Raw genomic sequence first — 12,277 nt, forward strand, 5'->3', positions numbered from 1 at the left:
GCATCTTCAGAAAACTACTTGAAATTATTTGCCAGAAAACTAATTTCCTAGTGTTTTAGAGCAAATCTCCCCACAAATAACAGGTTCCTCAGCTACTGTAGTTTTGGGTCTCTGATTTCTTCCTGTACTTGATACAAATTTTACCTCTTGAATTTTTTCTCGGTTCAGAACCATCTTCCTTTAACTTTGCCTGAGTGACATGCTGGGGTATTAGAGTTAGGGCTAAATGTCAGGCTCTCTTCTCAGTGTAAAGCAGCTGTAAAGGATGGAGAGCTTGCACCACAGAACTACAGAAAACTTGAAGGTTAAGGTTTTAAAATAGGTATTTGCTTTACTTTCTTGCCTTTATCTGGTCCCTGTCATACATCTCAGAGTGCAGTCTGATATTTGACATTAGTGAATTTCACTTTCTGAAGAAATGCAGCACAGAAAAAAAATCTTAAAGCCTGAGTCTTCTTCACTGTATGAAAGCCCCCATTGCAAGCCCTTCACACCTTAAGCCACCCATTTTCTATCATTTATAAAAAACTAACAGCCACAAAACAAGCCAAAGAGTGCAGTGTCCCCCTCAGATGTCCAAGGCATGTTTCTTACTCCCGCTTATGCATTCATTTCCCATTCTAATCTGCAATTAAAAAGCAGGCCAATTAGCTTACTACTTTTCCTTCCTTTCCAGCCGTGCCAGAGATGGAGTTGGCAAAAATCCCAGGCTGAGAGGAATAGAATATATCAAAAGAGGTTGTCTGCATCTGAAGTCTTGGTTTGTTCCTTTACTCTTTGCTAACTGCCAACGTACAACCGATAAGCCACAAATATGAAGGTTGCCAGAGAAGGACAACAGAGCTTTACGAATAAACATTTATCCTCTAGTTTCAGAAGATTGTGACTTCTATTTCAACGTGAATATGGATTTATTTCATGTGGGCATGCACATATTTTGCAGTTCTGCCCAGCAACCAGCAGTATGTAGGAACAAGTGCTCCTCTGCACCCAGTTTATTTTGGTTGGTATGGATAGCGCCCAACCCACAGATAAGCACAGGAGAGGATTTTTGTCTCTGATCTTAGCAGCATTAGTAATTATGATACTTCCTTATACACCCAAAAATTTAACTACATAAACAAAAATGTCATCAACAAGTGTCCAAAGCCAAAAGTCCACAGAACAGTGCAAAGCTGTCGATAGGCCTTGAACAGGATTTTTTTTGTTTTTGGTCATTCATACAGAGTGTATTAATTCTCCTTACAATTAAAAAGCATATTACTGTGCCATAGACAACTTTTATATTCAAATAAGATTAAAAGTATGTCAAAGTACTTGTTTTTTTCTTGAATTAATAATGTGTAGTCTAATTTGAAAACACAAGTGCTTTTGTTTAGCATATTTAGGAGAGTAGCCAAAAGAATGTTATTAAAGGTTAGCATGGGAAATTTCAAAGAATGTCTGTGGGAAAAATATTAACTTGTACTTCAGATATTTTGTGTTTTAACTTCCTCACCCCAATTTCAGAATTCTTATTTTCAGGTTTTTTGTACTGCTTTCTTTCTCATTCACAGTCCCACTCCAGTAAGGAGAAAAGGATGTGTTTTCCACAGCTTCCTCCATTTAAGAAACAACATAACCCTCAAAATATGAAGAGTGAGTTATCATCATCTTTCTTTTACTCTTTCCTATGAGCAGCAAGGAGTGACAATAGGGAGAGAACTTCTGGCATCCTATAAAAAAATACCTAAAAATAGAAACCCACAACTCTTTGAATTCACAGTTGTTTCAGTTCAACTTGTAAAATCCAACTGATTATTAAAACATTTCCATCAGAACATTTCTCATATGTCAATATATTTTTCATGTATGCACTGATTTTTTTTAACTGGAAGGAGTTCTGGTTATGGGCTGTACTTGGAAGCTTGGCCATCAGAGGAAGCCCTCCCAGCTACGACACACTACCTGGCTTTCAAGGAGTCCCTCTGTGTGGAGGATAATGCCTCCAGCATCCCAGTCCACATCAACCCTCCCTTTCCAGAGAAGCCCTTCTGATGGGAAATAGCAGATTTCCTTGGTCAGTTAGATGAATCTTTGCAGGTGTTACATTTTGGACCTATCAATCACGGTACCTCTCACTGTGCTAGTGTGGCTGTGTAGTCCAAGATAGCCACTGCTTGAATTTTTTTTCATCTCAAGACACAAACCATCTGCTTGGACACCTATTGTTTTTCCACAAAATATCACCTCCCCAGAAAAAACTCCACACCCCTTACAAGTCCTTTTTTCTTGGGAGATGGGATCAAGGTACTAAAAGGCAGCAGTGCAGCCCTTTTTTCCTAAGACTTTGCCAACGTGCTGCGAGTCAGAAGGATTTGTATTAGCTGCATGGAAGAAGGTATTTGCCAATAGGAAAGTGAAAAGCAATTCCTTAGTCATCCCTTCAAGTATCCCACAAGATCTGTAGGTGATCAACAAGTTTTAGCGGAGAGCTAAGGGTCTGCCAGGGAGAGGTAACGCCACGGGTTTGCTCTCAGCAAGATAAGTGATTCCTGGTAAGGCTAGGTATGCTCCCACTCACCCATCACTTCCCACTGTTCCTCCGACATGGAGCTGCAAGGAAGCCACAGCACCCAACCATACTGTAAAGCCAGGCAGGGTGTGTGGAGAAGGCCTAGTCTGTGTGCAGGTCAAGGGAGCTCTCTAAGAAACAAAAGGAAGTAAAAATCTGAAGAGTATTGTACTCAGCACAACCTTTTACTTCTAGATATCACGGTATTAGTTATCTTACCAAGGGGAGGTTGAGGCTAAAAAAAGGTTTTTAAAAAGAAAAATCAAAAACCAAAAAAGCATTCAACTCTTGCTTAAAAAAAAAAAGGGGGGGAGCACAAGGTACGAGTCATGAATTTAAAAAGAAAAATCTTCCTGCTCAAACTATAGGCAACAGATCTCTACCACCTCCTTGCATAAGGGTCAAGAGAGATATTTTATGGGTTCTTCAGGACCTAGGTCCAGCTACAGGAAATTGCCCTGAAGGGAGTGAAGTAGCATTTTTCTATGTAAAACAGTCCTGAGCAGCAACTCTTCCTGCTCTATCACTGTCTTCATCTCCCACAATTAAAGGTTTGAGTTCTCCATGTCCATGACATGGTTGCTGGTATCATGTTGCACCATGCATTGTAAAGGCCTATGATAAGCATTTAGTGAAAAGATTTCAGGTTGAAGTGTCAGCTGGCCTGTGATTTTATCTATTAAGCTATTGTGTTCAGAGGAACCCACAGCCAGGCATGGACCATAAGAACAGGCATATAACAGATACAGGTTTGTCCTGTTTTCCTACTTCTTGCTACCCTACCCCCTATAAATTAATAACACTGCTAAAATACTGAGGGCAGAGGGTGAACAATAGTCTGTCGGCTCAAACTTGCTGGGAGCCAATGGAAATGTTACTGAGTGCTTAACAGACTCTGTGCTATGTCCTGCCCTCAGCTCCATGAGGAGACTCCATCTCCCTCTTTGGCTCTTTTTGGCATCAATCACCAGTCAGGCACCTCTTCCTCCTTCATTGTGCCTCTGTTGTGGGGCTGGAGGAAAGGGTAGAAATTGGCTATCCTTACCCAAATCAAGACAGCATCCACCCTTCCCTCCTGTGCCCATGGGTCTCCCCACTTTCCTAACTCATGCTTCATCAATGTTCAACTCAGTTGCTGAAAAGCTAAGGTTCAGTTTCTTCCTCCTCAGGCTGAGGTTGTCCCACTTTCTTCAGATGGCTCCATTTCTATCATAGGTATCACAAAGTCATATTTTGCTGCCTGTTAAAGCAGGTATTTAGCTATTTTCCAGTGTGTTTTAAGGAAACTGCTGGAGTTGAAGGACTGCAAATACTTCTAGCCTGCAAAATGGTAAGCACTGCTACTAGAAATCTTGTGAAAATTCATAAACAGCTATTCAGATATTTTAATAGCTCTAGCCTAAGATTCAGACCACAGTCCATTTTATTTTATTGCAATATTGATTAACTCTAACACTTCCCATCTCAGTGCATCTTCTTTAAAAGCAGCCCCCTGATAAAACACAGCCCCCAAAATAAACTTCAGTTTATCTTTTAACAGCTGTCCAAAATCCACATCGAATAATATTTTGCTATGCTGTATCTAATTGAAGACCAGATGCCATTGAACTGAAGTCATCAATACCCCATATAAGTTCAGACATCTGCTTGCAAAACACAACTAGCTTTTTTGGCTCCTTATCTTCCAGCTCTTTGGACCAGGACCAGTCTCATTTGTGAGGTGCATTACAAGTGCAGGTAGTTGTAAAAAGAAATCTCAATTACCATTCTTCTCATGACACAGAGGATAAATTGTAAAATTTTTATTGCAAAATATTAAAATAAATTACATTTTACAAAGACTTAGCAAATATTTACATACAGTGTGATCCCAGTGACAATCAGCAACAAAGAACAGACAGACAGGCATATTATGGAGTGATAAGAGTCAGAACTGTACAAACTTCAAAAGCCATATGAAAGACAAGCTGATTTTTAAAAGTTAAGTCCATCACAAATGGAATGAATCCGACAAGGCACAAAAATTACAAGTCTAAAACAGAGTTCTTTTGTTTAGGTCAACAGACTTGTATACTGCTTTTTGCTCTCCTCATCATTGGTGCTTGTCTGTCTCTACACACTCTCCCAGATCAACTGGAGGAAATATAAAATCCCAACATATACAAATGTGTCACCATGGATCTGTTATCAGTCTGGTTTTACTTCTGCATGCTTTGTGATATCCATTGCCAGCAACAGATTCACGAATTAGTTCAGAAAAATTTAACACTCCAATTTTGTATTTCCCCAGTGATTTCGTACCAGTGTATCAGATGTGTTAGATTGCCTGATGCAAGACAGGTATCTGAAAACGATGCCCTTCTGGTAAAAAGAGGCTTCAATAACACAATACAAAACCAAGAAGCGTCACAATGATGTCATGAAGGATGGGGTCACACAGTCTATAGCACTTAAAAGGTCTTTTGTAAGAACAGACTTCTGTGGTCACATTTCAGGATTTTTTAATTTTTTAAAAAAAAAATTTAAATTACTGGCTCATCTTCGCAAAATTAGTAAGTGGATCCATCTTTCACAGGATGTGACTGGAAATACAACCTACTCGTAGGCAACAGGCAGAAGAGTTTCCACTGCCATTCATCCCTTCCTTACACGTGCTTTTAAGCTTGTTCTCTTTTTTTTTAAAAAAATCCCCCTTTCCTCTCTTTTCACCTGTAAAACCAACTCCACAGCATCAAGAAAAGTGTTAATATTATTAGTTAGCCAAATGAAATCTTAACTGACATCCAAAGAAAATCCTTCCAGATTGACCAAATAATTGAAATAATTACAAGACATAACCAAGTAGCACTAGGAATTCACTCAGAGGCACTTTTGAGGCTGATTAGATCAAAACCCAGCCTGGACACCCCTTCAAGTCACTACACGTTAATCTGAAGGCAGAAAGACATTAACTTAGATCCCCCAGGCAGCTGCTTTTCTCAAGACATGGAAGACAGGCAGGCAAAAAGCTGTCTTGCTTAGCACTTCGGCAGTTCTGAGATGGCACCATAATTTTAAAATCCCTGGGAATGATTCAACTTTTGGAGAGAGCCAGTGTGAAAGCTATGCACCAACTAAACCTCTCCAAAACACTGAAACAAGTAGGGCTTAATGAGACCAATGGTGTTGGCCCCTGTGTAAAAAGGAATTTTTTCCCAGTGTTACGATTACATTAAGGCACATGGTGGGATATCTTGAGAACAGTTTTGTGAGGTGTGATCATGTTTCCCCGAAAAAGTGGGAATATTGTACTTTGTTTTAATAAATTTAAACTATTACTTTAAATCCCATGATACTTATTATGCTGACTTATAGTCTATGCTGACTACACTGGGAAAGGCCAGAGAGCCACATCTAGCTTGATAATATGAAACAGATCCCATCTATTCTCAGCTCTGGCGTACAAGTGCACTTCGCTATGGAGAACGGTCTGGGTTCCAGTGTGTAACATCCCCTCCCAATGAAAGCAGCTCAGCCAAGTGTCTGGGTTGTATTATTTCTGTATTAAAGAGAATTTTTTCTTTTTTTTTTTTTTTAAATGAAGATTGGACTATGCTTTTCCACTTCGCGCACTTTCAGCAAGTCTTTTCTCTCCTCATTGTCCTGTAGCTTTCTAATTGTTACTAAAACTTTAATCTTTGCATCAATAATGGAAGACAAGCTGGAGGACAGCAAAAGCTATATGGAGTGCTTTCTCATATCCTTTTAAGTTAATATGCACTTTTTAAAACAAAAAATATTAAAAAAAGAGAAGGCTAGACTTGCTACACAAGCATTCTGTGCATCATACATTTAGTCTTACCTACCATTTCTTACAGTTACAAGGTATAGCTGTCAACCACAACCCTTCAGATATATACAAATACTTGAAGGGCTTGGAGTCATTTTAAAACAGCGAGGATGAAGGTAACTTATCAGAAGTAAATAAGAATCTTCTTGATATGGCCTCTCCCTCTTTCTTGTCAGATACAAGTAAATACATCCAAGCACCCCTGCTCCAAACTGCATTAATATAATAAAATTTGATTTCAAAAGAGAATTCTCTCTTCAGCAATACTATCATAAATTACAGATTAACTACCACATCCAATTATGTTGATCCCACATTTTTGTAGTATAACAGAGTTGGCCCTAGCCTTGTGTTCACTTTTCTATTTAAAAAAAATGTCATATACGTGGAAAATTCCAGGAAAAAAAAAAAAAGACTAGTAATGACAGTCCCTCGTTTCTCAGTAATGACTTCAAAACCTCCCATCAAAACACTATCCAACCAAAGTGCCAGTTTCCCACATATCCTCCTTCTTCTGTTGAAGAGGCCAGATGCAGACAACATTTGCAGTTATTAGAAATAGCTAGTAATTCAAGATTAGCATTGCAAGATTCCATAGGCTTTTTTCTTACAGAGCTAAGTTAGTCTGCCAGCATTACACTGAAAATGAGAATGAGACAACTTTTAACTGTTCACTGATTTTTGGAAAATTTCGGACATACTGGAATGACTTAAAATACTCTAAACAGAACAGCAGAACATAATATGTTAAGGTTCAAAGGTCTTAGCTATTTTGTGTTCCAAGTATGTTGGATACAACTAAAGTCAGTACCTTTTGCCAACATGTAATCAAGAGCCTCATTTGGAAGAGTTGTCAGGGTTAATGCACAGATATGGAAAAAGAAAGAAAAATAAAACCATGGTAAAATTTTCTTTGGAGCCAAAACAATTTGGGCATAAACGCTATGAGCAGACATATTTCCTCCTAACGAACAGCCCATCTCCAAGTCAAAAGATAATACTTTCAGAAGCTTAGAGTCAAAGTTCCTTTTAAAAAAAAGTGCCTTATGGCCTGAAGTCACTTGATCACATCTCAGTTTGCCCAAGGTTTGGTATTGCCCAACCTTCTTTTAAATGGGATAGAATAACCATTGTATATGCACATAGGTCAAACTCTAAAAAAACCCTCAAAGATGCGAAGTGTAATCAACTGTTTGAAAAATCATCTCCCATTCAAGTCTAGTCTGAAGTACCAAGGCAGGGAAGAACATCAAACAACAATACTGACTAACACACTGCACACATCAGCAGCAGTGCTACAGATCCCTTCTGACAGGCATTAGGGCATTTGGAAAATATCTGTGCCTCCCAAGGTGATTTTTTCCTAATACAAACAGTGTCAATAAAACTTCACCTGTACATAGATACTGTATAAGGTTCATTCAAGTATTTCCTTTAGGAAATGGACAGTGGAAGGACACTTTCAACATTAAAAAAGTTCATTGCATCCTGCTTGTGCTCATACACGCTTTGATCAATAAGTTTTCCAGTCTAACACTAACAGTTCTGGGGCTGATGTGCAGTTTAGCAGCCCAATTGGTAAGCTTCCTCCTAGATGATTCTTCCTTGTTAGAGGGTGATTCTTCCTTGGTAGAAGGCTCCTTCTCAATCCATTCCTTTGGAATTTTTCATTTTAATATTTTATTTATGAAATTAGAATTCACTACAATTCGAGAAGCACTGACATATTCCAGACAGATGTTTCAGAAGCTTCCTTCTCAGTCTGCCAGTGCACCTCAGCTCAGATCTGTGTGTCCTGCTACCCCATCTAGAGTTTCTTGCTAAGTACAGCCAGGCAACCCCTTTGATTTCATTTGTCATCAAAGCAGGATTAAGTCCAGGTTTTCAGAAGTGAAAGGTTAATGGAGTAACCGAACACATTTGATGCTCAAAACAGTCTCTGTGCCACAGTATAGTTACACTCCCAAACCAATTCCTCAATGAAATGCATGAACCCAGAGCAGGTCCAGTGTATTAACCAGTCTTTTTTTCCTACGTTGTTCAAGAACCATAAAATCCCAAGAAGGAGTGAGACTCCAAATTCAACTGTTATTTTACAAGTTTTTCAGAAAAGCAAAGCTGATGGGCTCAGAAGCCAATTTATGATGGGAAAAGGAAGTTGGAGTTTCTTAGTTTGGGACTTGCTTTTGTTTTCAAAGAGACAGGAGAAGCTGTAAAAACATACTTTTCTCCTTGCTCTGCTATATGTTCTTTATGTACTGACCACTTTCAAAAAACCACTGTCAAACAAGATTCACGTGGCAGCCTTCGCATTGCTTACTGTATTATATTCATTCATCAGTTGTTCATAAGGCACAGAAAGTTCTAGCTCGTTATTGGTAAAGGTAGATTCATCTGAGGATGGGAATTTTACCAGTTTTTTTGCAGTTTCAGATTCCTCTGCAAGATTATCATCCATGGAGGATTTTGATGTTTCCTCATCATCTGAGATATCTTCCTCTTCATCATCATCTTCATTTACAAATGTTATATTGGCATTCTCAAATATTAAGGGTCGATAGTCTCTGGAATCCCACACTTCGCCTTCTTCTTCACTAATCCTGTCCAGCTGGTTTACAAACATGGTTCCTTCTAAAGGGCTGTCTCCAATACGTTTATCATGCAGGGGTCTCAGTGCATGACCATTCTGAATGTCCAGGGAAGCCTCATCATACTCAAATGACTCTGTCTTTGTGTAAGTCACCTGAACATCTATACTAGCATTCATTTGTTTGGCATTTTCGACTATAATCATTTTGTCATTGTTTGTTTTCAGGGCCTTCTTCCCAATTTGCTTTATAAGATCATTGTAGGTCTCTTCCTTCTTTGAAAGAAAGCTGAAAATGTTGACATCCTTTGAGGTACCCATTTGAAGGGGTTTTTTAGACCTAGGATGGTTGTCAAATGACTCTTTTCTTTTTTTCCTCCGTTTCTTGATAGCTTTGTGGACTTCCACAAACATACTGACCTTCCAGTTAACAAAGAGTGAAAGCCAAGCTAATCCCAGATAGATCCATAACTCCACAAAATATCTGTAAAGGGCATGATAGTTTGCATCTGGATTTACACCTACAAGGAAGTAAAAACAAAAACATTACTGAAAGAAGACTCACAGCTGATAAACCTTTGAAGTTATGACCCTGAGAATTACTCCCTTCCACACTAATAGAGCCTAGTTCTTTGAACACTACTCTGAGAGGTAGCAAGTGGGGATCTGAGAGTTTTCTGAATGAAAAAGTTAATCCCGCATCTCCCACATCCCTTGGCCACATGTATTCTGACCACTGGACAAACAAAAAAGCCTCGGCAGCATATTTATCCTTTCCTTATGAACTAGAAAAGCGAACATTTTCCTGGTTGAAAAATACAAGTCTTATCCCTGCCACTGTGGTGTGTATATATTTACCTACCTTGGGAAAACGATTGAAATTTTCACTTTTAAGGACCACCTCCAAAGCCCTGGACAAAGCAGTGGATTTTAGACAAAGGTTTAGGAGGGAGGCATGAGTATGCTCAGCATTTCCCATTGACTAGTTCTAAACAGCTGCATTGCCCAGTACCTACACATCCTGCTTAGGATACCGGATCCTATCCAAAGGTGCATAACTATCATGCTGGATAGGATAGCTCTCTGCCTGACATACAGACCTGGGGCACCTGAAAGACTTACAAACTCTGTAACTTGGCTGCAGACTTAGCCCAGTAAAGGCCTTAGGTATCTACACCAAGACTGAAGAGTCAGATCTAGCCCATTGGATCAGTATCCAACTGTAACTGAACGTTCTATTCAGCAAAATGTTCTGGAAAAGCTTAGAAAATATCTTTTCAAATCAGAGTTTTCGAAAAGAATTGCCACACTACGCATGTAATAATATACTACACAAAATACAATTACTGACCAGCAACAAAATCTCCAAATCCTATGGTGGTGATAGTGATGAATGAGAAATAGAGGCCTTCAATGTAATTCCATCCTTCAGTCACCATAAAGACAAATGGAGGAATAACCAGATGGACCAAGACACCCCAAACAATGAAAATAGCTGTGCACGTAATTTGTGCTTTCCTCTGTAAAGAAAAAAGACAAAAAAAGTCAGCGAAAGATCTCAAAATTTTCTTTTCCCATCTGTGGCACCAAGAATTATCTGACAGTACCAGACATTTCAGATTTTTGTGCTAACCATTTAGCTACCATAATTAAAAGTCACTAAAAGTGACTGAAGTAAACACACCTTCTTTTTTTTTTCCTTCAGGCAGAACTCCCTATTCTTACAACTACTTGCTCAGAAAGGATTATTTCCTCATAGCTTTCTTTCACACTCATGGAAAGTTTAAGGAGTGCCTGATGTTTTATAAACAGGCATGGCATATGGACATAGTGCTCTAGTCTAAAAAGCAGTCAATACCTCTAACTTTCCTTTTATTCATTTGAATATAGAAGATCAGAAATGTTTTTAAGATGCTTCTCTCCTACTTCTGCGTCCTTCCCTTTGCCACTCATGCAACTTCTGTACAAACCTGCACATACACATGCATTTCACTACTGTTTCTTGTACTTGCCTCTCAGTTCTTGCTCTGTTCCTAAACCCAGGACCCAAACCAGTCCCACTGTCCTCCAGGCACTATGGCCCTGCATTGCCTCCCATTTCTGTGTAAAGTTACAACTGGGAACTCACTCAGAATGCAGGAGGGAGAGGAAAAAAAAAACAAACCTCCACCAAAAAAACCAACAAAACGCCACAAATAAAAAACCCACAAGTCAGTAACTCAGAATGAAACTGTTATTTTCCAGCTGGTTCACTGCACAGCAGGAAGTACTCATGCTAGCATACAGGCAGGTGGGAACAAAGCAGGACAGCTTATTTCTGTGCCCGAGGGGCTTGATTGAAATGTCTGTGAAATGAAGCCTCACCTACATTTGTCCTAAAGGTTTCTAATGTAAGGAGATACACTTAGTTAGTACTAAAGGTTTCTGTGAGACTTCATTTGCTAAAACTTCTTGCAAAACTAACTCATCAGACCCAACCCCCCTTTCAGTTATTTCTATTCAACACCATGTGGGAAATTTCATATTTGTGCAAGTGTTCATTTACAAGATGAGCAGGTAACTTAAGAAATGCAAGCTTAATTCATGCATCAAAAATACATAGTTCAAGGGTAAACAACTAAGAGCTTTACCAGGCTCACTCCTCTTTTCGTCAGAAACTGGCCCAGCCTCTTGGCACGTCCTCCAAAGAACTTCCCCAGAGCACTGATCCACGTCAAGCAGAGAGGAACTCCAAAAAGTCCATAAAATATGCAGAAGAGACGCCCAGAGGGTGTCTTTGGAGAAACATTTCCATAACCTAAAAGAGATAAGTATGTGCTCCGTCTGTTCTTGTTGAAGAGAATTCAAGGCAATTCTACCTAAGCACAAAATATTATTTGGGCTCCTGCTGTATCAGACGCTCCTTATTTCACCTGTAAGATGTTTAGTTTACTCCAGATGCTGATCTTCTGAGTCTAGATGCCTTCCAGTTCTACTCTAGCAAACATATATTCCATTAATGCAAGCTGAGAGGGTTACTGCACTTCAAGTGTTTCCTAGATTTTGTGCATCATTTTCTTGACAAGATGGAATAAATATGAAATAAACTTCACCTTAAAACTTCTAATATGATCCCCCAACCTTAAGCAGCACTGTTAAAAACTTGATTGATTCAATTCTATAGAATAAAAATTCAAAATTCAGTCTGAAGCTACCTTCAATGTGAAAGATCCACTATACATTTAACTTGTGACCACCTGGTACCTTGGCAGGGGAAGAGCTTGTGAGTTAAGTGCAAAGCAAGGAAGTGCAAGGTATGTCAACTGAA

The 12,277-nt window shown here is 39.1% G+C and overlaps 1 protein-coding gene across 1 annotated transcript in view; it reads right to left on the reverse strand.

Annotated features, from left to right (window-relative positions):
* Positions 1-4,341: 4,341 nt before the first annotated feature.
* The window catches only part of KCNK5 (potassium two pore domain channel subfamily K member 5), a 35,250-nt gene continuing 27,314 nt past the window's right edge, over positions 4,342-12,277 (reverse strand). Inside the window, exons 3-5 of the mRNA XM_017806837.1 lie at positions 11,601-11,767; positions 10,322-10,490; positions 4,342-9,491 (exon numbers count right to left, since the gene is read on the reverse strand). Coding sequence (XP_017662326.1) covers positions 8,677-9,491; positions 10,322-10,490; positions 11,601-11,767 — 1,151 coding nt within the window. The 3' untranslated portion in view covers positions 4,342-8,676. The remainder of the gene's footprint in view (positions 9,492-10,321; positions 10,491-11,600; positions 11,768-12,277) is intronic.

Source organism: Lepidothrix coronata, unplaced genomic scaffold (genome assembly GCF_001604755.1).
Source record: "Lepidothrix coronata isolate B3197 unplaced genomic scaffold, Lepidothrix_coronata-1.0 Scaffold16, whole genome shotgun sequence".
In the NCBI taxonomy this organism is placed as follows: domain Eukaryota; kingdom Metazoa; phylum Chordata; class Aves; order Passeriformes; family Pipridae; genus Lepidothrix; species Lepidothrix coronata.